General features: G+C 37.3%; 1 protein-coding gene across 1 annotated transcript in view; it reads left to right on the forward strand.

Annotated features, from left to right (window-relative positions):
* HECTD2 (HECT domain E3 ubiquitin protein ligase 2) overlaps positions 1-24,489 on the forward strand; it is a 77,930-nt gene that overhangs the window by 25,500 nt on the left and 27,941 nt on the right. Inside the window, exons 3-10 of the mRNA XM_047072646.1 lie at positions 10,451-10,589; positions 11,267-11,369; positions 12,735-12,824; positions 14,859-14,923; positions 18,645-18,690; positions 20,388-20,497; positions 22,138-22,286; positions 22,853-22,976. Of these exons, the coding sequence (XP_046928602.1) occupies positions 10,451-10,589; positions 11,267-11,369; positions 12,735-12,824; positions 14,859-14,923; positions 18,645-18,690; positions 20,388-20,497; positions 22,138-22,286; positions 22,853-22,976 (826 nt within the window). The remainder of the gene's footprint in view (positions 1-10,450; positions 10,590-11,266; positions 11,370-12,734; positions 12,825-14,858; positions 14,924-18,644; positions 18,691-20,387; positions 20,498-22,137; positions 22,287-22,852; positions 22,977-24,489) is intronic.

The raw sequence follows: 24,489 nt of genomic DNA on the forward strand, positions 1-24,489 counted from the left end.
GAATTCCTAGTGCTGACTTCTCCTAGCTGTTCTGTCTGGATGCCGGCTGGATTCAGGTATGACCTGGAGTTCATATGTCAGGGATGTGTAGACAGAATTACTTTCTTGAATGGGAAGTTAGACTAAGTCTGACAAATGTAAGCATGTTTATAATTCCTTGATCTTTTGGGAAGCCTCTTTTACTTGCCAGTAAGATGGTTTCCTCAAAGATGCATCATTCTTGGCAGTTATTACAATTTCCTCCCTCTGGTAGCAGGACCTATGCTGGGTATTCTCTAACAGCTTGTCTCCCCATCTGATCTTCAAGTGGTATTAGAGAAGCTGCAAAAGCCCAGCGTGGGTTTACCTAACAGCTGAGGGATGCCTTTCCTCCCTGGAGATCACATGACTAGGTATGTGTGTCGAGTTGGCTGTCCTTTTGGAGATCAGGGAAGTGTAGGAGTTTTACCTACTACAACAGCTGCTGGGGATGATACATCTTCAGAGAAACAATATAAGTGGTAAGTAATGGTGGAGGGGGATTAGCACTACCTTGTCTCTTATTCTTTTGTATCTTCCTTTCTAAAGTGGTTATGTCCCCTTTCAGATTTACTTAAAACATATTTAAACAGCATAGAAAGATTTAAAAGAAATGAAGCAGTATCCTCCCCGTATCTTTTAAAATGTCTTTGCACTTCCGGTAATTCAGAAAAGAGTAGACAGGAACCCTGACATTTCCCTCAGGGTCACTGTCCCTCTCCGGCTCAGTGCATTTGGTGAGTTTAATCTGGAAGAGCCCTGAGGTGACACCGTGAGCTCTGCAGTTTTAGGCGTAACTCCGGAGAAAGGCGTCCTGTGAGCTTTGCCCCTCTGAAATAGCTCTGGGAAACACAGGGTGGTCCTCAGCTCAAATGGTGGGTGGAGCCGTGTGTGGCGGGGTCCTGCAACCTCTACACAGGTGAACAGGTGAAGCACCACAGAGTTTGCACGGTTTCTCCAACAGCGGCTTCAGAGGCCGACTGAGCCACAAGCTGTTAGGAGAAATCCAGCGCAGGACTTGCCATCTGGGAGAGAGAAAAGGATCTGAAATAGCTGCTTTCGGAATCTTACCCTAGAAGTATCTCCAAAGCCTCAGATGACCCCATTTCCAGGTTTCTGGGGAGAATGAACTGATTTTGGACTAAATCTCCAAAATCTTTCCCTAGGTCAGAGTGCGTACCTTGGACTTGACTTTTCCTAACTCTACCTAGGGGAGAAGTACATCTATCGTGAACTCAGAGTGCCTTGCTGCATTTATTTGTTTATTCATCTGTCTCTTTACTAGTCTGTAGGCTCCTTAAGCCTCTATTTTGGAGAGGGAAAGGGCTATCTATCCTTTCTATTTTTTATACTGAAGGTAATTTTTTGAATAGGTAGCAAGCACATTTGTGTGTTTCAAAAATCAGTACTATAAAAAATAAGTTATGTTTTGGACGTCTCAGTTTTACATTCTTCCCTGCTGTCTGTTGTATTCTTTCCTGTGCTTCTTTATGGAAATGAAATCAAATACAAATACACATTTTCACTTCCTACCTTTTCTTAAAGAAAAAGTAACTGCATGTGCATTGTCTTGCACCTTATTTTTTTTTAGTTCGTGTATCCTGTGTGTTTTTCTGTATCAGTACATAAAGAGCACCCTTATTCTTTTTTATAGTTTTCTTCCCCTGTATTGGACATACTATAGCTTATTTAATAAGATGATATTAAAAGAAATTTAATGAGTTATGTCCATTCTTTTAGTGTAAACAATGTCACACTGAATGAATTTGTACGTGTCTTTTTGTTCATATGCCAGTGTTTCTAGGATATTCCTAGAAGTGGGATTGTTGGGTCTGAGAGCAAATGCATCTACAATCTCCTTGAGTTTTTAATACATCTGTGCATCAGGATCCAGCCTCCACGGTACATGGTGTCTTTACTCAGTGCGGAAATACACGGGAGACCGTTTTTTTCTGGGTTTCTGGTCAGTTTTCCCTGTTGGAATGTCAGACTCATCCCTATAATAAATTTTCAAAGATATGTCCAGTAGCACATCAAAAGGACTTTTTAATATTTTTATAAGTAGACCCACAAGAGAACATTTCGCCTATGCTTTTGTTGCAGTTTTACAAACATAAACATCATTGAACTTAGTAAAAAGTACATCTCCAAAAACTAATGGATATATTGCAGTATATTTGGTTCTGGTGGCTAAAGTCCTATGAGTCAGAGGATTTTTTTCCCCCTCTCTCTTCCTTTCTCTCTCCCACCTTCCATTTTATTTTTTGCCAAATGTTCAGAAAAGTCACCCTATAGACAATGATGTAAACACCACCTGTTATGACTAATCCACTCTTGTCTCTTTCTGTTTCAGTTGCCTGCTACTACTAAAGTAATCAAAAGCAATAAAAGTACTGAATTGAGAGAGGGATCCTTCAAATTGTAGCTCATTTATCACTGCCTGGTATCCACACATTGTAAATTATGATATTAAATAAGAATTGAATTTTTGAGTTTACTACTACCAGTAATTGTCATTGCGACCTTAGACATTACACATAGCGCTCATGAGCCTTCTTTTACTCATTTATAGAATGAGGAAATGGGGCGTTATGTGTTGAAAATATCTTCTACCTCAAAGTTTTATGATTTAAAGGGTTAATTTTCTAACCTATTGATTTTGTTCGATCCTTGCTGAGTTTTGTTTGACATTTCATAGTTTACCAGCCCCTACTTCCATGCACTTTAGGCTTTAGTTTTGCTACTTGTTTTCCTGCATGGTAGAAGGTTTGGCATTATTGGACAGTGGAAGAAACATGGATGTTATGACTTATCAGGGTGTGTTTGAATCCTGGCTCTGTAACTTACCAGCTGTATGATCCTGGAAAAGTTATTTAACCTCTCTGTGCTTGTTTTTCCATCTATAAAATAGCGTAATAAAGAAATAACCTCATATAAATTTGTAAGGATTAAGGAAAAAAAGCATTTAAAAGCATTCAGTTATGGGGTGCCTAGGCAGCTCAGTTGGTCAAGTGTCCAGTTTTGGCTCAGGTCATGATCTCACAGTTCATGGGTTTGAGCCCCACATCAGGCTCTGTGCTGACAGCTCAGAGCTTGGAGCCTGCTTCGAATTCTGTGTCTCCCTCTCTCTCTGCCCCTCCCCGACTCACGCTCTGTCTCTGTCTCTCAAAAATGAATAAATGTTAAAAAAATTTTTTTTAAAGCATTCACTTCTGTGCCTTATGAAATTCAGTAAGTGTGAGTGATAATACGACAAGCAGTTACGTTGGAGGGAAGGGATTACAATGGGCAGGAGTTTCCATTACTTATTTCATGAGTAACTGCACAAATTTTTTAAAATTTGAAACATCACACATATAGAAAAATGTCATCAACATTTGTGTATGGTTTTGATAATAATAAAAGGAAAGCATGCGAACTTAGCACTCAAATCAAGAAAAAGAACATTACAGGCCTCTTAAAAGCCCCATTGAGCCCACCCCAGTTGCATTGCCCTGCCTTTCTGTCCAGAGGTAACTACTATTCCCTTGATTTTTTAAATTTTTATTTATTTTTCTTAATGTTTATTTTTATTTTTGAGAGAGAGAGAGAGAGAGAGAGAGAGACAGCATGAGTAGAAGAGGGACACTGAGAGAGAGAGAGACAGAATCTGAAGCAGGGTCCAGGCTCTGAGCTGTCAGCACAGAGCCTGACGTGGGGCTCGAACTCACAAACCCAGGCACCCTCCCTTGATTAAAAAAAAAATAGTTTTGTTTTTATACATTCCTGTAAACAATATACTGCCTAAATTATATAATTATACAGACACACACACACACACACACACACACTCTGCTTAGTTCTGAAAAACTGAATAGCAAGCATAAACCTCGGATGTTTAAGGGACAATATTGCCACTATTAGGTGAAGATTCCCAGGAGACGATAGTCTGAACAGAGTCTCTGAATCAAATCTGGCTCCAACTTCCCCAAGAATTTATGAGTCCTTTCTGGGGAAGTCAGTGGGCTTCCAGGTCATGAGTGAGCCCTGGGAAACAAAAGAACCATTGGCATATCTGAGAGAGCTGTGATTTGGACTATGTAGTAAATGTCTGGCAGAAATATGGTCTCTCCAGCTGTCAGCAGTTCCCCAGGTTAAAGCAGTGAGGTGAACTGAGTGCCCTCAGCTGATTCAGATACCACAGCAAGAAATTTCATCTGGACCTAAGTACCTTTCTCTTTGGCTTCCTTCTTTTTCTGCTCATTTTCCTTCACGGGTTTCAGGAAGCTGTCTTGGCTCTTTGAGTGCTTAATATGCTCAATACTTAGATTCATTCTCTTGGCAAGAATCTTGCCTTTAGCTTGTTTGTTTACGACAGTGCCAACAGCAAGATGGGTAACACTGTAGACTTCCAGTTTTGCCCTGGTAACATTTGTGGGGCATTCCTTTTTGAGTAATGTCCATTCCCTTGATGTCAACAACATCACCTTTCTTGTAGATTCACATGTATGTGGCCAAAGGAACAACTCCATGTTTTCTAAAAGGCCTAGAGAACATATGGCAGGTGCCTCTCCCCGTTCCCTTTGAGTTGGTCATTTTAGCGAATCACTAGAAGATGGCGGTTCCAGCCGAAAGGCTGGTGATAGGTTTTTTAATTTTTCCCCTCCCTGCATGATTTCTGACTCTTCCAGGTTGCTTTTGTTTATTTGTTTTGGTTTCTACAATATTGGAATCCCTCGAAGGCTTGTTCACTCCTATGCTGGTGACTGATGCTGGCTGTAGTCTTGGACTTTAAATAGGTTCTAGATGGAACACCTGCACCTGGCCTTTTCGTGGACTGCTTGGCTTCCTCACGGCATGGTGACTGGACCCCAGGGTCAAGCACCCCAAAAAGAGACAACCAAGCAGAAGTTTTATTGCCTTTCGTAACCTAGTCATACGGCATCACTCTGTCACAGTTTTTCATTAGCAAGGATTAACTAAAGCTGGCCCGTATTCCAAGGGAGAAGAGTTAGACTCCATCTTTTCATGGGGGAAATATAAAAGGATTTATAGATGTATTTTTTTATTTTTTTGTAATTTAAATTCAAGTTAGTTAACATACATTGTAGTCTTGGCTTCGGGAGTAGAACCTGGTGATTCATCTCTTACGGGTAACACCCAGTGCTCATCCCCAAAAGTGCCCTCCTTAATGCCCATCACCCATTTAACCCATCCTCCCACGCACCTCCCCTTCAGCAACCCTCAGCTTGTTCGCCGTATTTAAGACTCTCTTATGCTTTGTCTCCCTTTCTGTTTTTCTCTTATTTTTCCTTCCCTTCCCCTATGTTCATCTATGTATTTTAAAATGATCACACCATGTGAGTGTAAAATCCTCAAAGAGGAGCCAGGTCTTTTGACTCTTGTTTTAGAACTTTTTCTTATACCCTGTTGTAGGACAGGAAATCATAACTAAAATCAGGTGTTTAGAAGACATATGCATGTTACGTTTCCATGCTGCTTCAGTTTCTGTCATAATGTCATCGTATAGTTCACTCTATTAATAGAGAATTTTTTTCAACTTTTTTGATTGGTTTGTAAGTTCTATCCCTTTTGTTCTTAAGTAGTTGTAGAGATGGACATTAGAAATTATTAAACTAGTGGTTTTCAAACTTATTTTTATTTTTTATTTTCATAGAAAACACTTTTTTGAAAACTAAAATTTTTCTTGGGGCATCATTATATTAAAAGCAGAGAAAAGCTAAGCTGCTCTGAGCAAACATATCCACCAGCACCAGTCCCATGAGGTGGTCCTTGAAGTTCTTTGGAACCTTGGGAATAACTAACTTAGGTTATCTCTTTCATATTATCATTATTATTTCTTAGGTTTATTTATTTTTGAGAGAGAGAGAGAGACAGACAGACAGAGTGTGAGCAGGAAAGGAGCAAAGAGAGGAGACACAGAATCTGAAGCAGGCTCCAGGCTCTGAGATGTCAGCACAGAGCCCGACACGAGTCTTGAACCCACAGACTGCGAGATCACGACCTGAGCCGAAGTTGGATGCTCAAGTGACTGAGTAACCCAGGCGTCCCCCCACCCCCGCCATCTCTTTCATATTATAGTGTCAAAAGTGTGGTCTAAGGAGTTTCAGTGACATGTCTAAGATTATAGGAGTAAGTGAGCCAACAATGGGACCAAGTCCTTACTTTTTTATTATTACTTGAGTGTAAATTATTTGGGATGACACTTAGAGGATGGCATTTTGCAACACCGTGTCACCAGCAGCAAACCTTTTAAACTAGTGTTTCCTTTCCATCAGTAGAGGGATAAGGAACAGGCCCAGGTTCTCCTCCTGAACGCCCAGCCTCCACAGAGACTCGTGTTTACCTCTGATGCTGCCATTGCCATCTGTGCTGGATGGCCAGGAACAATCTTCAGTGTCCTAATCATGTGGCCAATTTAAAATGTCAGTCTTAATTTTGGTGGCTCCACTTGTGGAAAACCACATGTTACTAGTTTCCAACCAGAGTCAGCTTATGATCACTTCTTGAAAACAGTGAGTGAGCTGGCAAAATTTGGCTGATAATCTCCCACCCTTATACATAGTTGTATTATGATCTTCATTCCCCCCCCCCCATATACTTCCAGCCCCCACCAGAACCCTTAATCTTTTTGCACTGGCTTCAAGTGTTTCACTTAATGTTTCTAAGCAACCAACTAAAATTGGCAGCACTATATTAAAAGCTAGGGAAGACGATGACTGCTTATCAATTTAGCACAAATTGTTCCCAAGTATTGGCTGAATGAAACCAAAATGACAGGTTTTCACTGATAAACATATTTTGGCTTTTTTCAGCGTATTACAGTATTCTATATTGCAGAAAAGCCTGCATGTGATGGAACAAAGAATTGTTCTATTTATAATATCAGTTTGAGATTTAATTAATCTCTCATCACCACATTTATTGATTTTCTCTCTTGAATTAGACTTTAATAACCATCTGTGAGAACAGACTGAAAGCCTGTCTCTGGAAACAATGCCTTGATATTTAGGGACACGAGAGCAGCTGTGAGCTGTTGTTCTTCCTTTCTTAATAGTTGAAAGTCACATCCTGTAGTTTGGCTTTCATTCACTAATGTGAGCAAATGATCTGCCTTTCTTTCTGACTCAAGTTCCATTTACATAGTATGTTAACATTCTGTGTTACTCTTCTGTCCAAGTTACCTTCTGACCTAAAAATAAATCCCATCTGGGCCTCTGGATCTAATCTCACCCTATAATCCTCTCGGTCTCAGCATTACTATTTCTCTTATATAAGAATCTTCCCACTCTCAGGCTTTGCCAAATCCAGCTCTCTTACTAACTAGACTTTTTCACTCTTCTTCCACCTCAGCATGGTATTAATAAAAATGAGTGGGTATAAAAATGTATATATACGCTTTGTGAGTGAATAAGTTAATTTATATTTGAATGAGTCTGTGTGTATCTAATAGTGGGTGTTTATAGCCCAGGTTGGGAAAGGTGTGTGGGAAGGGATAGGAAAGGGTGAGCCTGGTGAAGAGGAAGAGAAACTGTAGAGGAGCCTCGAGACAACAGTAACAAGACCGGTGTTGGAGAGAGGAGACTATCATCTGTTTCTTTGCTGCTGAGATGCCCATTTCTTTCTTATGGTTATAGGTTTCCAAACACAACAAGATATCATTTGTAGAGATACCTAATTTTACTTGCTAATAAATTGAACCTCAGTCCAATATATGCCTAAAGTAAAAATTGCTAGAAATTGGGTATTTCCATATTGAATAAAGTGTATAAAAATCAGTTCTGGAACTGAATGAAAGAAATTTAATCGTCTCGTACTGTCAGCATCACTGGTCTTTCCTAGTACCCACTGAACAATGTTTCTCTGTGTGATCCTCGGACCGGCGGCATCAGCATCATCTGGTAACATGTTAGAAATACAGATTCTTGGGCCCCACCCCAGACCTACTCAATCGCAAACCTTGGGGAAGGAGCTAGTAACCTGTGTTTTAACAAGCTCTCCAGGTGATTCTGATACACAGTAAAGTTTGAAAATCATTGCTGTTAATTATAAGAAATTGGCATGTCTGAAGTATCCTCTAATATGAAAGATATTTTACTTTAAAATACACCCTGACACTAATGAAATTTATCCTAGTTTATTGAAGTTAGTCGTAGATGCAAGGACAGATACTACACTGGGGGAGTGGATAAGGAAGGAAAGACCTTATAGCTATGTTACTACTGTGATGATTGATACAGCTTTGTTTGCTTAGTTGAAGATATATCCTGATTACATAAGAGTAGAATTAAATTCTATATGTGTACATTTCATTATTGTAGAATTTAGGATATGAAAAATATTCATTTACTCTATTGGCTTGGAAGTATTAATAATTCATAAAGTAAAATAACCAAAATAAAATGCTTAGTAGATGGGCTCGAAAGCAGAATGGAGAAGACAGGAATAAATTAGCTGGAACATAGAACAATGGAAGTTACCCCCTCCGAGCAATAGGCAGAAAATAGACTAGAAGGAAAACATGAATTATCTCAGAGACCTGTGGGACTGTAACAAAAGAGGATACTTTCTTGTCATTGATGTCTTAGAAGGACAGGAGAAAGAGGGTAGGCTGAAAAAGTACTTGGAAATGACTGAAAGCTTCCTATATTTGGGAAGAGACATAAACAGGTTCAAGAAACTGTGAACCACATACAGGATAAACCCAAAGAAATCTACGTCAAGACATTCGATAATCACATCTCTGAAAACTAAAGGCCTCTGAAAAGCAGCCAAACACAGCACCTTACCTATAGGGTAAGATCACTATAAACAGAAAACAGTGAAGGGGAGTAAAAGGTACCATTTCTATACTTCACTCCAACTGGTAAAATGGTAACACCAGTAGACTATGATAAGTTGTATGTATATAATATCTAGAGCAACCTTTCAGAAACACTACAGATGAATCAAAATGGAATTCTAAAAAATGTTCAAAATAACCCACAAGAAGGTAGGAAAAAAATAAATAGAAAACAAAAAATAAAACAACAGACTTAAGCCCTGATGGATCAATAATTACATTGATTGTAAATGGTCTAAAATACATCAGAAAAAAGAGATTGGCAGAGTAGATTAAAAATCTGACCTGACTGTATGTCATCTGTAAGAAATTCAATTCAAATATAACAATACAGGCAGGATAAACGTAAAAGGATGGGAAAAGATACACAGTAGTGGCTGTATTAATATCAGATAATCTAAGTAGACCTAGAACAAAGAAAATCCTGGAGAGAGAGAGAAATATTATATAATGATAAAATCAGAATTATAAGGAAAGAATTAGAAATATATATTTTTTTTAATTTTAGAAATAAACCAGAGGAGGGGCGCCTGGGTGGCGCAGTCGGTTAAGCGTCCGACTTCAGCCAGGTCACGATCTCGCGGTCCGGGAGTTCAAGCCCCGCGTCGGGCTCTGGGCTGATGGCTCGGAGCCTGGAGCCTGTTTCCGATTCTGTGTCTCCCTCTCTCTCTGCCCCTCCCCCGTTCATGCTGTGTGTCTCTCTCTGTCCCAAAAAAATAAATAAACGTTGAAAAAAAAAAAAAATTAAAAAAAAAAAATAAACCAGAGGGAACACAAAAGCAAACATACATACCAGATAATGCCCTAAGAGAACTAGAAGATGAAAAGGAGGAAATGTTTAAAATTTAAAAAGAAATGAAGAAATCGATGAAAAATTTGACAGAAATTAACTAAAATTGAAACAGGCAGAGGCTCACATCTGGGTAATTGGAGAAAGGAGGGGCTTGGTAAGACTCTGTCACTCAACTGATTCATGATTTCAAAGCTATTTGTCTTCTAATAATTCATTAAGCCATGCATTCCTTTTGTGAGATTCTTCTGTATTTGTTTTGTTTTGCAATTAAAAGATTATGAAATGCAACAAAAAAAGCAAACAGTGAGCTGGCAAATATTTGCAAAAAGAAAAAGGAAAATATGGAAAAGTGTCATGCAAATAGGTTTTTTTTTAAAAAAAACTAAAACTACAGTCAATAATTACAGAGGATGTAAATAAATGGTTTGCATATATTCAAGAAGGTAATAAACATTAAAAACATTGAGTCTCACTGAAATACTCCCCGAAACACAACTTTCTGGAAAGGAGCAAGGAAAGAAACTTTAAATTTAGTAGATTATATCTGTAGATAACTTTTAATTAAGATACGGCCTAATATTTGTTGTGAGTGAAGTTGGGGTTAGAGGGGACTGGTGGCAATAGAGCCTGCAGTAGGCACCCTTTAACTGTGGTGGGTTTTCTGTCATGTGATCCCAAGGCAAATGTATTACTAAATAATTCATTTGTTTTCTGTTCACGTTGAGGTAGCCTGGCATTTTATAATTTGGAAAAGTTTTACCATTAATTACATTGAATGCTTTTTTTATACTTCACAGTGAGAGACCTACCACCGATTTGCCTTGATGTTAGACAAAAACAGCGTATCTCTACAGAAGCATCATCATCTGAAATGAAGGCCCCAGTTCTTCCAGAACCTGTTCTTCCTAACCAGCCCAAGACCATGAAAGACTTTCAGTAAGTTTCAGCTCACTGTTACATGTAGACATATGGATATCTGCGTGCTAGTACTTTCCATATTTTAATATTTTTGTGTGAGAAATTGGACTCGTGGCTGTTTGTAAGGCATTGGTCAAGAGGGAAGACACAAAAGTTGAAGGTGAAAACAAATGTATAAATAACAGGGAAGGGGTAGACAATGTGGCAGCAACACTAAATAACAGAATATGAGTTAAAATAGACAAAAAGGAGATGAAGGTGGTGATAAAATAATAAAATGTTGCCTTTTTAAAAAAATAGTATTTCATCTACTGTGTAACACATAAACTCTAAAACCTATGTCACTACTGAAGAAAGTCCAAATGGATTCTTGAAGGGCTGAGTGATAATGGGAAAGTAGAGAGAGAATGTAAACAAATCTTTCAAGAAGCTTAGCTGTGAAGTGGAGGAAAGGAAGTGTTAATTGTAAGGAGCATGTCAAGAATGACCTTTTTCAAAAGCATGTAGATGGGAAAGCTGAATTGATATCATGAGCTAATTAAGAATTATAGATTCATAAACTATATTTACATTACCTGGAACATACTGAACGGCTTCAGTATTTCAAGTTACATGCTTGGTGACATTTGTAAAGAAGAAATGCTGTTTTATCCGGGTAGTATTTCTGTCATAGTTGATGTATGTTTTCATTTTAGGGAAGATACAGAAAAAGCTAAGTCGTCAGGAGATTGGAAAGCAGTACATGATTTTTATCTGACAACATTTGATTCTTTCCCAGAACTAAATGCTGCATTTAAGGTAATTACACATAAAACACATTTTTCAATTTGTTTTCTTTTTTTTCTTTTATTACTTTTTTAATGTTTTTATTTATTTTTGAGAGACAGAGAAACAGAGCATGAGCAGGGGAGGGGCAGAGAGAGAGGGAGAAACAGAATGCAAAGCAGGCTCCAGGCTCCGAGCTGTCAGCACAGAGCCTGAGGTGGGGCTCGAACTCACGAATTGCAAGATCATGACCTGAGCCCTTCAGATGCTTAACTAACTGAGCCACCCAGGTGCCCCTAGTTTTCAATTTTCCAAAGAAGATACGATAATTCAGCTCTTTCCCTACCCAATATTGACTTAAGCAGCCGTTTAAACAAACATTTATAGGTATTAATTTCTGAAATTATGCATATCACAAATAAATATTACTTAACTGATATCTTAAAGGTTGTTTGTAGGGGCGCCTGGGTGGCGCAGTCGGTTAAGCGTCCGACTTCAGCCAGGTCACGATCTTGTGGTCTCTGAGTTCGAGCCCCGCGTCGGGCTCTGGGCTGATGGCTCAGAGCCTGGAGCCTGTTTCCGATTCTGTGTCTCCCTCTCTCTCTGCCCCTCGCCCGTTCATGCTCTGTCTCTCTCTGTCCCAAAAATAAATAAACGTTGAAAAAAAAATTAAAAAAAAAAAAAAAAAAAAGGTTGTTTGTATTTGTACTAATGCTGATGTTTCACGCCACTCTTTCAGTTTTTTTTTTTTAATTTTTTTTTTCAACGTTTATTTATTTTTGGGACAGAGGGAGACAGAGCATGAACGGGGGAGGGGCAGAGAGAGAGGGAGACACAGAACTGAAAGCAGGCTCCAGGCTCTGAGCTATCAGCCCAGAGCCCGACGCGGAGCTCGAACTCACAGACCGCGAGATCATGACCTGAGCTGAAGTCAGACGCTTAACTGACTGAGCCACCCAGGCGCCCCACTCTTTCAGTTTTAAAAGGGAAAGTGAGGGGCGCCTGGGTGGCGCAGTCGGTTGAGCGTCCGACTTCAGCCAGGTCACGATCTCGCGGTCCGGGAGTTCGAGCCCCGCGTCGGGCTCTGGGCTGATGGCTCAGAGCCTGGAGCCTGTTTCCGATTCTGTGTCTCCCTCTCTCTCTGCCCCTCCCCCGTTCATGCTCTGTCTCTCTCTGTCCCAAAAATAAATAAACGTTGAAAAAAAAAAAAATTTTAAAAGGGAAAGTGACTAAAATAATTCTCATACATTCATTTTTATTTTTAGCAACTTGGCCCTGAAAGTTCTTTTTCAACATCCTACCAAGAAATTATGAAGTAATGGTTGTTAGGGCTCAGATATTACTAAGAACAGTCCTTAAATGTTATATATACACTAAACTTACTAATTGAATTTGCAGAAAGATGCCACCACCTCATTTAATACCATTGAAGACTCTGGGATTAATGCTAAGTTTGTGAATGCTGTATATGATGCCTTACTTAATACTGTAAGTATTGTTTGTGAACAGATGCAAATAGCATAACTCTCTATCTCTTCTGTATTTCAAAAGCAGCCACAGAAATATTGTAATAATCACTTTGTAACATAATTATATTAGAAATTCTGATATAATTTTACAGTAAATTTAGTTGGAATTCTCAGAAAATTAGATTTATTTAATTAAAAAAGAATTAAGCAGAAAATACTTCTGTGTCCAGTTCATCTAAGGCTTGCTGAAATAAAATCACGCTTCACTTAGTCAGCAAAAGATTAAAAATTATTTGATTGTACTGGCATTGCATTGAATTTATAGTGGTTCTCAAACTTTACTATGTATGGCAGTCACAGGAAGGGCTTTTTAGAATACAAAGTTTCAGCTTCAGTAGGTCTGGGTAGAGCCCAGGCATTTGTGTTTCTAACAAATTCCCAGGATATATTGATGCTCCTGATCCAGGGACCACATTTTGAGAACCACAGTACAATAGATGAATTTGTGAAGAACTGACATTTTTTTAATCCGTAAGCATGGTATATCCCTCCAATTACTTGGATCTTCTTTAGTTTTTCTTGATGATTCCTTGTAGTTTTCTGGATAAAGGTCTTACCTGTGTATTGTTACATTTATTTCTAGTACTTGATTTTTTTCTGATGCTATTGTAATTTGCTATTCATATTCTACTTACTAGTATATAGAAATACTTTCATATATTTATTTACTTACCATGCCAAATTCACTCACTAATTCTAATAGTGCATCAGTAGATTTATTTGGATTTCTGTATGGACAATCCTGTCATTTGTGAAAAAGGAGACTTTGACCTCTTTAGTCCTTTTATCTTGCACTGGCTAGGACCTCTTGTACACTTTCAAATAAAAGAAGTAATAGATACCTGAGTACTTTACTGTTTAATATATATAAAAAGGTACATAATAATATTTGTCATGAGAGAAATGTAAATAACATTACATATTTGTTCAAAGTGAGTAAAAAGTTTTTTAAGCACCTTACCATGAATTGACAATATTGTGGAGCAGATGAAACTTTCATACCTTGATGAGGGACGGAAAAACTAGAACAACCACTTTGGAAAATTGCTTGGCATTATTCACTAACTCTTAAGCATATACATATATACTGTGACCCAAAAAGTTCCACTCCTAGGACATTTGTCTGACCTTTTTTGACTTGGAATATTGTCAATGTTTTATAGGCACTAAAAAATTAAATCTACAACACAAGGGGAAAACTCTCTAAAATGGAAATACGATTTTTTTTAGTATTTGAATTATTAAACTATATAGGAATTTTTTTTATGCCTTTTCCAAATCCAACAATGAAAAAAAGTCTTTTTGTTAATGTTTTATTTTTTTGAGAGAGAGAGAGAGAGAGAGAGAGAGAGTATGAGCAGGGGAGGGGCACAGAGAGAGGGAGACACAGAATCTGAAGCAGGCTCCAGGCTCTGAGGTGTCAGCACAGAGCCCGATCGGGGGCTCCCACTCACAAACCATGAGATCATGACCTGAGCCGAAGTTGGACGCTCAACCGACTGAGCCACCCAAGTGCCCCTGAAAAACGTCTTATTTTTTTATTGAACATAATTTCATTGCACTTAATAGGATTGTGGGTTTAACTGCTAATTATAACTTGGTTCTGGTGGTATTTATATATTTAAATATATGCAGCCATTTTATACTGTTAAACATGCTACTCTTGGACTTGTGCTCGTGCTTTTATACTGTCAATCCAGGGAGAGTGAAATTGTTTTTCAGTCATACAAAACTGATGTTGGTCATCAAAGGGCCACCGTATGTGTTTGTGCAGTTGGTGGTGCATGACCTATCCTGGGGAGCATTCTCATTGTAATCTTATGTCATTGGTGCTCTAGCCCTCTCAGATGTGAAAGTGATACCACCATAAGTGGCAGTTCTGGGTCCTCAAGTCAGATTTTAACTATTGAAACAGATCTGTCACTATAATTAACATATAAAAGTCACCTAAGTAGTTAATCCTAATTATTTTATGATTTTCTTTTGCCTACAGCCTCAAGACATTCAGAAGACGGTATTAAAGGGAATCATTAACAGCCTATTACGAGAATGGAAAGGGTAATTGTAACTAACATTTAGCTAATTGATACAGATAATTTCTACATCCCATATGTCTTTAATATATATGTATGTAGTTTACTCTCAGAAAAAAATTTTAGTTGTTATAAAAACATAGATCAGAAAGAAATTATAAACTGTTTATGACAAAGCTTTCTAACTTGAGATTTGTGACTTCTCAGGAAGGTCCATAGGTGAGCTTCAGAGGATCTGTGAGTCCTTTAAAATTGCATATAGGGGCACCTGGGTGGCTCAGTCAGTTGTGCATCCAACTTCAGCCCAGGTCATGATCTTGCGGTTCGTGAGTTCGAGCCCCACTTTGGGCTCTGTGATGACAGCTCAGAGCCTGGAGCCTGCTTCAGATTCTGTGTCTCCCTCTCTGTCCCTTGCCCACTTGCACTCTATCTCTCTCTCAAAAATAAATAAACATTAAAAAAATTGCATATAAAATTTGTTATGTACAGATATGTGTGTGGAACAAAAACGGGATGGGTAGTTACATTGTAATCTAGAATTAAATAACGTGGACATTAAATTTAGCTTTGGACTTCCTGGTAACTAGAGCAAAATTTTTCTTCTTTCTAATATAAGGAAATATAAGTTTGGCTACTGAAGTATTTTTTTCTTAGAACTAAATCTTGAATCGTTATATAAGGAATGATGGGCCATGTGATTGATAACGTTGAAACTGTGGATATGCATAACACAACAATATACTTTGAAAAGTCCATATTATTTAAAATGTTATTATTTAAGTAGGATATAATGTAAATAATAGCTTCTTTTGAAGCCAAAGAAATGCCATTAAATTATAATCTGAATGTTTATATTAAGCCCCATCTAAAAATAATATCAAAATTATTAAATGTTAAATGTGCTCTGTATTTTTAAGTAACATTGCTCTGATTTTCAAAGAAATTCATGGTTATGACAGAAAATTTAGAGAAAGCACTACTAGTATTATTTAAAAGCATAAAAATGTTGAGGCGCCTGGGTGGCTCATCGGTTAAGCGTCAGACTTCAGATCAGGGCATGATCTCACAGTTCGTGTGTTCGAGCCCCACATCAGGCTCTGTGCTGACAGCTCAGAGCCTGGAGCCTGATTTGAATTCTGTGTCTCCCTCTCTCTCTGCCCCTCCCCCACTCACACTCTGTTTCTACGCTGTCAAAAAATAAAAAAAAATAAAACGCTTAAAACATTTTTTTTTAAAGTATAACATGTTAACATTTTGCCATCTTTTTTCCTAGTCACCTTTTTTAAACAATTGACATCACACTGTGTAGTTTCATGTGATTTTTAACTTAACAGTATTTTTCCTAAGTTATCATTCCAGTAATAAGTTTGCATTTCCTTGAATTGTATGGTTGTGGTCAAACACGTAGTGCTTTACTGAAAATGGAGAGATTTAGCACATGCGGAGCGTTCTGGAGAGATGAGGAAGCCCAGGGGCCTGACCCCGTCCTCAGTCCGCGCTCAGCATACTCCGTGCTTTCTAGCCTAGCACATGCCCTGCCGAAGCGTGCCTGAGACACATTAAATGATAATTCCATTGATCCATCTAAGGAGCGTGTGGTCTTTACCCAAAAATCTTGTTTTATTTTGGGTTTATTAGAATAACAACAAGATCTAAAGCTCGCTGACTATTATGGGCTAGGCACCTTTCTAATAATCATCCATGTGTTTCTCATTGAATCTTCACTACAAGCCTGTGAAGTGGGTAATACAATTTTCATTTCACAGTAGAGGAAACTAATTTACAGAAAAGTTACATAAATGGCCCAAGTTAACACAGTAAGTGCTGGAGTCAGGACTAGAACCCAAGCAGTCTGGCCTAGAGCTGTGATCTCCCACCACAACTTGAGTGCGCAGAACTGTGTACTGCGTTGGATTACTAGTCCCCAGGACAGGAAATTGGAAATTGGCATGGTATTGCTATAAAATGGAAAAAATAGTGCTCGCCTGTCACCAGGAATTTTAATATTTATGAATTGCCTTGAGCATTAAAAAAAAAATTTTTTTAACATTTATTTATTTTTTGAGAGATGCAGAGTGTGAGCAGGAGACAGGCAGAAAGAAAGGGAGTCACAGAGTCCAAAGCAGCCTCTAGGCTCTGAGCTGTCAGCACAGATCCCGACGTGGGGCTCAAACTCGTGAACCACGAGACCGTGACCTGAGCCGAAGTCGGATACTTAACCGACTGAGCCACCCAGGCGCCCCTAAAATACTTCCAAATATAATTTCTGAAACATAACAATAGTCCCATTCAGAAAATAGTATGACAATTATTTAGAATATTATAGACAGAAATAGTTTAGATTTGTTTTAAGCGTAAACAGTTTAAATCCTCATTCAGTCAAGATAGTTCTTCTACAAAGAAATGTTATTGACTAAACATTTTTATAAAAATATGTGTATACATTTTTCACATTTTAATACATATGTTATATATTTATTTTCAGATTATGTAGCTTCACATTTTGTAAAGGTCGTTTAGGACATTTGGGGTAATGGTTTATGTTTTTAGATTTATTTTGTAACTATAACAGAAAAGTAAATAATTATTTAGTGATTTTATTTTCTTAAAGGAAATTCAAGGAGATACTGGGAGGGGAACCATTTTTCCCCCAGCATTTAATTTTGAAAGTTTTCAAACCACAGAAAACTTAAAGATGATGAAAACTCAGTACATCTTTCACCTAGATTCACCAGTTGTTAATTTAATGCCACATTTGCTTTTTGCCTTCTCGCCCTATGTATGTGAGCACATGTGTAATTATTTTTTTAGCAAGTGGAAGACACTTCACCTCTAATTACTTCAGCGTGTATTCCCTAATAACATTCTCCTACATCACCATAACACTGTGTCGCACCAAACAAATTTAACATTTTTCTAATAGGACTCTCTCAAATGCAGTCCACATTTATATTTCCCCCTGTTGTCTCAAAAGTGTTCTTTAATATCTGGGTTTTGTTTTTCAATCAAGGACCCAGTCAAGGATCATGAATTGCATCTGGTTAACATACAGGTGAACCATTTTTAATTCAAGAAGTTACTTCCGGGTATTTGCGAGAACGTATTCAATAGATCCCGAGAGGGTGAAAAAGAAACCCTTACCAGCTTTGGAATATCAAAAACTCTTGGTCAGATTTGATAATGTGACAGTCCAGATTAACATGGAAGAAAATTACCAGTTAGTCATTTTTCAGAGGTATTAAAATATGAATTTAATTTAGAATTTAATTTGAAACATACTAGATATATTTAAAGTGTGATTTGATTTGCAGACATTGCTAGATCTATCTCTTCAGAAATAGACCTGTAAACACAAACATATTTTCTTACTTCAGTGCATCAGTATTTTTAAGTGAGATATCAGCTATCCTTTATTAAACAAAAACATAAGTGTTCTAAAATTGTTGATTGTTCATAGATTTTTAATTCCTTACTGAGTTAGTCATGATATTTACTCCCAAAAATGTTATAGCCTACTTAATTCACTTTTTAGTTATCTTCAGAACCAGCCAAGGGTAAGCACAGAGGAACCTATATTCCCAGCATATCGTGAATGTTACTGTCTCAGTAATCATACATATTAACTTAAGTCTCATTTTTGGCTTTTACCAACTCAGTTCTCGCAGAAACATGTAGTGATCATTTTTTGTTCGATGCTATAAGATCAAATATGAATCTGTAATCAATTATGTTTGTTTCTTTTACAGTCCACGAACAAAAGATGATCTTAGAGCATATTTTATACTTTTACAGGTAAGAAAGCAAGAATCGAAGTTGTCTAACTCAGATCTTGGTCTATGCATGTGTTAAGGGAAATGATATCAAGTACTAAGTAGTATTTTGGGCAACACTATTGATACTTTTTAGATTATAATATAACCAGAGCATTAAAGTTATAACAGACAAACAATGGGAAGCTAAATTATCTTGGAGATTAAAATTTTAATGTAGTTCTTGCCTTTCTGCTGTGGTATTGGGTAACAAGCAGCATGGAAGCACCTCTTCCTCCTCCAGCCAACCTCTTTTCTTGTCACTAGTTCTAACGGGCTCCAAAACTTTATTGTATTTCCCAACTAGTAGGTTTCTGACTTCTCTAGGTATTTTCAGTAAATGCTTTTGTTAGAGTTCTAATGGAAAAATCAAAGTGGTTGCTTATATTTGCTCTACAAAGGTGATGAACTTTTTCCTCGTGAGAGATACAAATGAAAAGCAATTTTTCGTTTGTATTATTTTTTGAAAAAGAAATGTTATTACATAGCTAGCATACTGCTTTTGTATAGTCTTTACAATTTACAAAAGGTGCTTGTGTATGTACTTATCTCATTTAAAGGTAAGAAAAAATTATGTTAAATAAGATATGGTGTTCAATTCAATTTTATGTCCAGTAAAAGGAAACCTGCATGGTAGGAATAAAAGAAAGGGGAGAAGGGAAAAATGGAAAAAAAGAGGAAGATGGAAAAGAGGTAGTTGAGAGATGAAAAAAGGGAAAGAGAGAAGTAGGAGGACAAAGGCAAAGGTAGAAGAAAGAGAGGAAACATATGTAGATAGTAAAAGCCAGAGAAATGACAGCTTGTTCAGATTTGTTAAGTGAGTATATTAATTAGCAGTCCCCTCTGCCCATGATACCTTCTCTTGAGCACCATTAGGTGAGGCTATCAACTGAGGGCATTCTCTGAATTTGAATTTGTGCTTGCCAGTAAGTCAATTTTGAAAATACATGGTGCTCTCTTATTTCCCACAATTTCAGTTTATTTTTCAATAATAATCCTTTCTTGCATGACGTTTTGAAATGCACATCGTGAGAAGAGTGTTAGATTTTGGAAATATAACTAGAGGTTTTCCTTAGCCTTCAGGTACTCCTTCAGTGTCCCTTTAACATCTGAAAGTTGTCGAAAGCTGTTATATGGTTCTCTCCTTGTTCTTTGTGAGATATGCAACTAACTCATTTCATAATGGCCAAAGTTTCACAACCAGCTTTTGTTTCATTTTTCCAGCATTGTTTTTTTTTTTTTAATCAAGGAAGAACCAGGTTTTTAAATTGGATGACAGTGATTGCCATCACTTATAACAGCCACTGAGCTAGGAGCCTTACATACATTTTCTTTTTTACTACTTAAAACAAGTAAGATAGGTATTATCATTCCTGTTCTACAGATGAGGAAATTGAGAATCAAAGTTTAAGGAACATGCCTAAGTGGTAGAATCAGCCCTCAGACCCAGATCTGTCTTAATTTCAAAGCCCATGCTCTTTCTGCTGTACCATAGCCAAAATCTAAGAATCTGTTAATTAAATAATCAAACAAATAGATTATTGTTTTCTAGAATTTCACCCAGTATTTCATAATCTCAAATGTAGTTTCCTAATTTACCACTTAGCTCATTAAGCATAGTGTCTTTCCTTTTACATGTTAACAAAATTTTAACACAATTATCTTTAATATCTTTTTCAGAATCCTCAATTTAATAACACATCTACGTATGTCATCTATGCTCACTTGCTACGACAGATAGCTACCTTAGTGGAAGCTGATCATCATTTCCTAGTTCACTGGTTTAAAAAGTAAATCATTCTATGATACTAATAAGAACTCTTATAATCGTACAGTTGCAAGTTTGGTATTAGTGCTTTTATAACAAAATATATTTAAATGTTTTCAGGTCTTTAGAAATGATCTTCTAATTAACAGTATTTCAAAGCCAGTTATAAACATATATGTTAGTACCACAGAGAGGGCAAGTAACCACTTGCTGGTGCAAGCTGTTGAGATTTCTGTCCACTGCTTTCACCTTCCTGTCATTGGTTTTCATATATCTCAAAGATGGTGACTGGATTTGCTCAGATACTACTATTTCAGTGTGTGTTTTTTAATTTCCTATCTTTATGTCAGTAAAGACACATAGTGTCTTTTCCTTACCTAATAACATCATCATAAAATATAGATTAGCCATCAATATCAATTTTTTAAAAATACAGTATGTTTTTTCATAGAACTATACTCACATAAACAGTGACTTTTCTCTGTGATTGAGAAAATATTAGAGGCAAAATATTTTCAAAATTATTTTTAAATTTTTTTTTTCAACGTTTTTTATTTTTGCGACAGAGAGAGACAGAGCATGAACGGGGGAGGGGCAGAGAGAGAGGGAGACACAGAATCGGAAACAGGCTCCAGGCTCTGAGCCATCAGCCCAGAGCCCGACGCGGGGCTCGAACTCACGGACCGCGAGATCGTGACCTGGCTGAAGTCGGACGCTTAACCGACTGTGCCACCCAGGCGCCCCTCAAAATTATTTTTAAATACAGTGGATTCTCATTACTCATGATATTCGTGTTCTGTAAAGTTGCTGCTAACAGTGAATTAACAAATACTGAACCATTGTTCCCATGAGACATGACATGGTTAGGTTCATGTGAGCTGTGGGTCATAGCATTTCCATCAACCAATGAATACATAATCTTGCTTTATCTCCATTCTCTATAAAGATATCTTATTTAATATAAGTTGTCAATTCATTAACATTGAACTTATGACCAACAGCACTATAATGTCTGAACAAACTTTGTCTAACACAGGTTTATTCTCCATAAGGTACCTCACATTCCCCTTGTACTTAGGAACACTGGACAGAACGTCAGCACTGCATTTTGGGAACTTTTAAAACACCAGAATTACAGCAAAAAGCACAAAAGTGTGGAAAACATGACACTGAGTAAATTATGTAAAGGATACCTGTTTACAGTATGAAAGCTAAAACAAGAAGGGAGAGTGTTTCTTTGTTCGACCTCAGCTGGGAAAAGCACATCTGGCAACTCACATTCTTTGCCCTTCTCCACATCTGCAAATGACCACACATGAAAGCTCCACCAATACCGGTTTTGGGGGTTGCCATTAAATTTTAGCAAGTAGGCGAATTTGCAAATACTGAGTCTGAATAACAAGGATTGACTGCATATTGAAAGCCGTAAAAATGAAATGCTCAAGACTAACTTTATAGTAATTTTGGTGTTTATTTCTTATTTAACCAAGAAACACTATTCAAGGTAAGATTTTGCATCTTTTCAAATGTTTGGCAATTTAATAAAATTTGAGGGGATATTCTAAAATTGTATGTGTACAGGATATACTTTGATATCTAACGAATATATTGCCAAAATAGAAAATGTGAATTTTATTGGAATTATTTCAAAATCTTTACCAGATTATCCCAGAAGAGGTTCAAACAATTGGTAGAGAGATTGCTGCAATTTATTTCCTTACGCCTGTTTCCTGCAAAGCCTGAAGAATTTCCACCTATAACAAAGTGCTCCTGGTGGATCCCATCAGCATCTAAAGTGTTGTCTTTACTCAGTAGGTTTTATGATTTTATCTTCTATTTTGTGAAATATTAAGGACGTTTCTATAAGGATCTCAAAGTACTGTAGAGGCATTCTCTTAAATTTTAAAACTTTCCTTTGAAGTGAAGAGTTGTAATCTACTTGTTTTGATAACAGATTTCACAGTTAATTTATAAGCATGGAAAAGCTTTATGCATTTTATTGGGCAGTGTTCTGTGTTATGGCCATCTGCTGCACGTGACCTGCTAAGTAGTGACCCATAAGGAAACAGGAACTTGCACTGATTCCTGAGAATTCCTAGGAGAGAACACACTGACAGGGAAGTGGTGGGAGAAGGTGACCATCTGTGTACTCCCTTTACTATAGTCTTCTAGTCCCCACCACAAGTTATTTTATAAAAGCAAGAAACTATTGGCTGCATTTGGACCATAGTTTTAAAACTACCTTTTAACTTCGGAACTACAATTGCTTAAAATAGGAATTTCTAGATAAAGTCTATCTGGTGGACATTCAAGTGTTCTTATTAGAGTGAATCACGTGTATTTTGGAAAAGATCATTGTTAGAATTTATCTTTACAGATACTGCAAACAGTTTGGTTCACCCTCCCCTTATTCCTTATACTGATTTCTATAATTCTACATTGGATCACATTGATCTCATGGAAGAATACCACACCTGGCAGAGCTTTGGAAACTCTCACAGGTACGCTCCAAAGCTCATTTTGGTTACTTACCTAAATGAAATACTGTTCAAAACAATGACTGGATATTAAATTTGTAAAAATAAATTTAAATCTGCATATGACTTTATATATAAACTTTGGATATCCAGTCCTGAAACATTATTATATTTCTTAAGGCATCTTTTTCTTACATTTTGAGTTTATATACATGTTAATTTGGCTTCGGTTTGATTAACAACATCTTTTTAAGAAGGGAAAAGTGTATCTTAGTATGCAAGTTTCTTATGTCGTCTTCTTCTATATGCTATCATCCAGTACAGTGGTCACAAACTTTCTCTCTACAGAACTAGATGGTAAATTTTTTTGGCTCTTTGGACTATACCAACTCTAGTGTACCACTGTAACACAAAAACAGTGTTAGATAATATATAGATAAATGCATCCATCAGTGTCCCAGAAAACTTTCTATACAAACACAGGTGGTAGGCCATATTTGTTCCATGGGCCTGAGTTTGCCAGTGCCTGATCTAACACAGCAATCACTCACATGTGCACATACACACATACGTTTCATTCCTTTTCTACTTTATTCTGCAGAAAAAGTATCCTTTATACACAATATAAAAAGAAGGGGTGTTACAGCAAAGGGGCTTCACCACAAAGTACTTACTACAATAGTATAATAGATTTTTTAAACACTTGACCAAATTCTTTAATACACTGCACCTATATCCACATTCATAGTTTGAATTAAACCAGTGAGACTGTCCCAAACATAATTTAATCCCAGACCATGTGATATCCTGGAGAGTGTGTTTATTCTAAAGGAGATTAAGAGATATAGTGTGGATATAAGTATCCTCAAAACCCCAGATTACTTTATAAATTGGTTCAGTCCACCAGGGACCCTTTCTACTAGAATTGGCCAAAACTATAGACTGGCCTTATGGACATATCTCAGTCCATATCTGAACACTCAGAACCAGATAAGAACTGTTTCTGGGGACCTTGTTCTGTCTGATGGATGTTCTTTTGGCAATGCTGACTTATTTTACAAAGACACTTTTTTTCTCCACCTTTAATATAATTGTAATGTTGTAGACAGAACAATTCCAAAAGTTACTGTGCATATTTCAGTAACATCTTTTAATACAGAGCTCTTTTAACCACTGGGCTACAGCATTGGTGTACCAGAATGAGTTACAGGGGAGTTTTGATCCTATGATCCTTTCAGTTTGGGGGAAGCCAGCCTGGACTTAGAGGGGGACCTGGAGCCCTAGAGCAAGTCACCTTTGGCCATGAGCAGCCACATCAGTTTATTTGCTTAGTACCATTTTTCTATGTGTGTGACTAGGACAAGGTTGAGACACACTGTTTAAAAGTACAGAATAAGACCGTTATATATCCTGCTAAGCTCATTGTACCTGTTTTATTTCCAGATTTTTAGTTAGCAGTTAGTGATTCAAAACTATTACACATTAGTACTGAATAGCTCTTATTAATTGACAGTCGCCTCTTGGAGAAAGCTGCTTT

Source organism: Lynx rufus, unplaced genomic scaffold (genome assembly GCF_022079265.1).
Source record: "Lynx rufus isolate CCGP_SWC_20201006 ecotype Redwood Valley unplaced genomic scaffold, mLynRuf1.p SCAF_11, whole genome shotgun sequence".
Taxonomy (NCBI): Eukaryota; Metazoa; Chordata; class Mammalia; order Carnivora; family Felidae; genus Lynx; species Lynx rufus.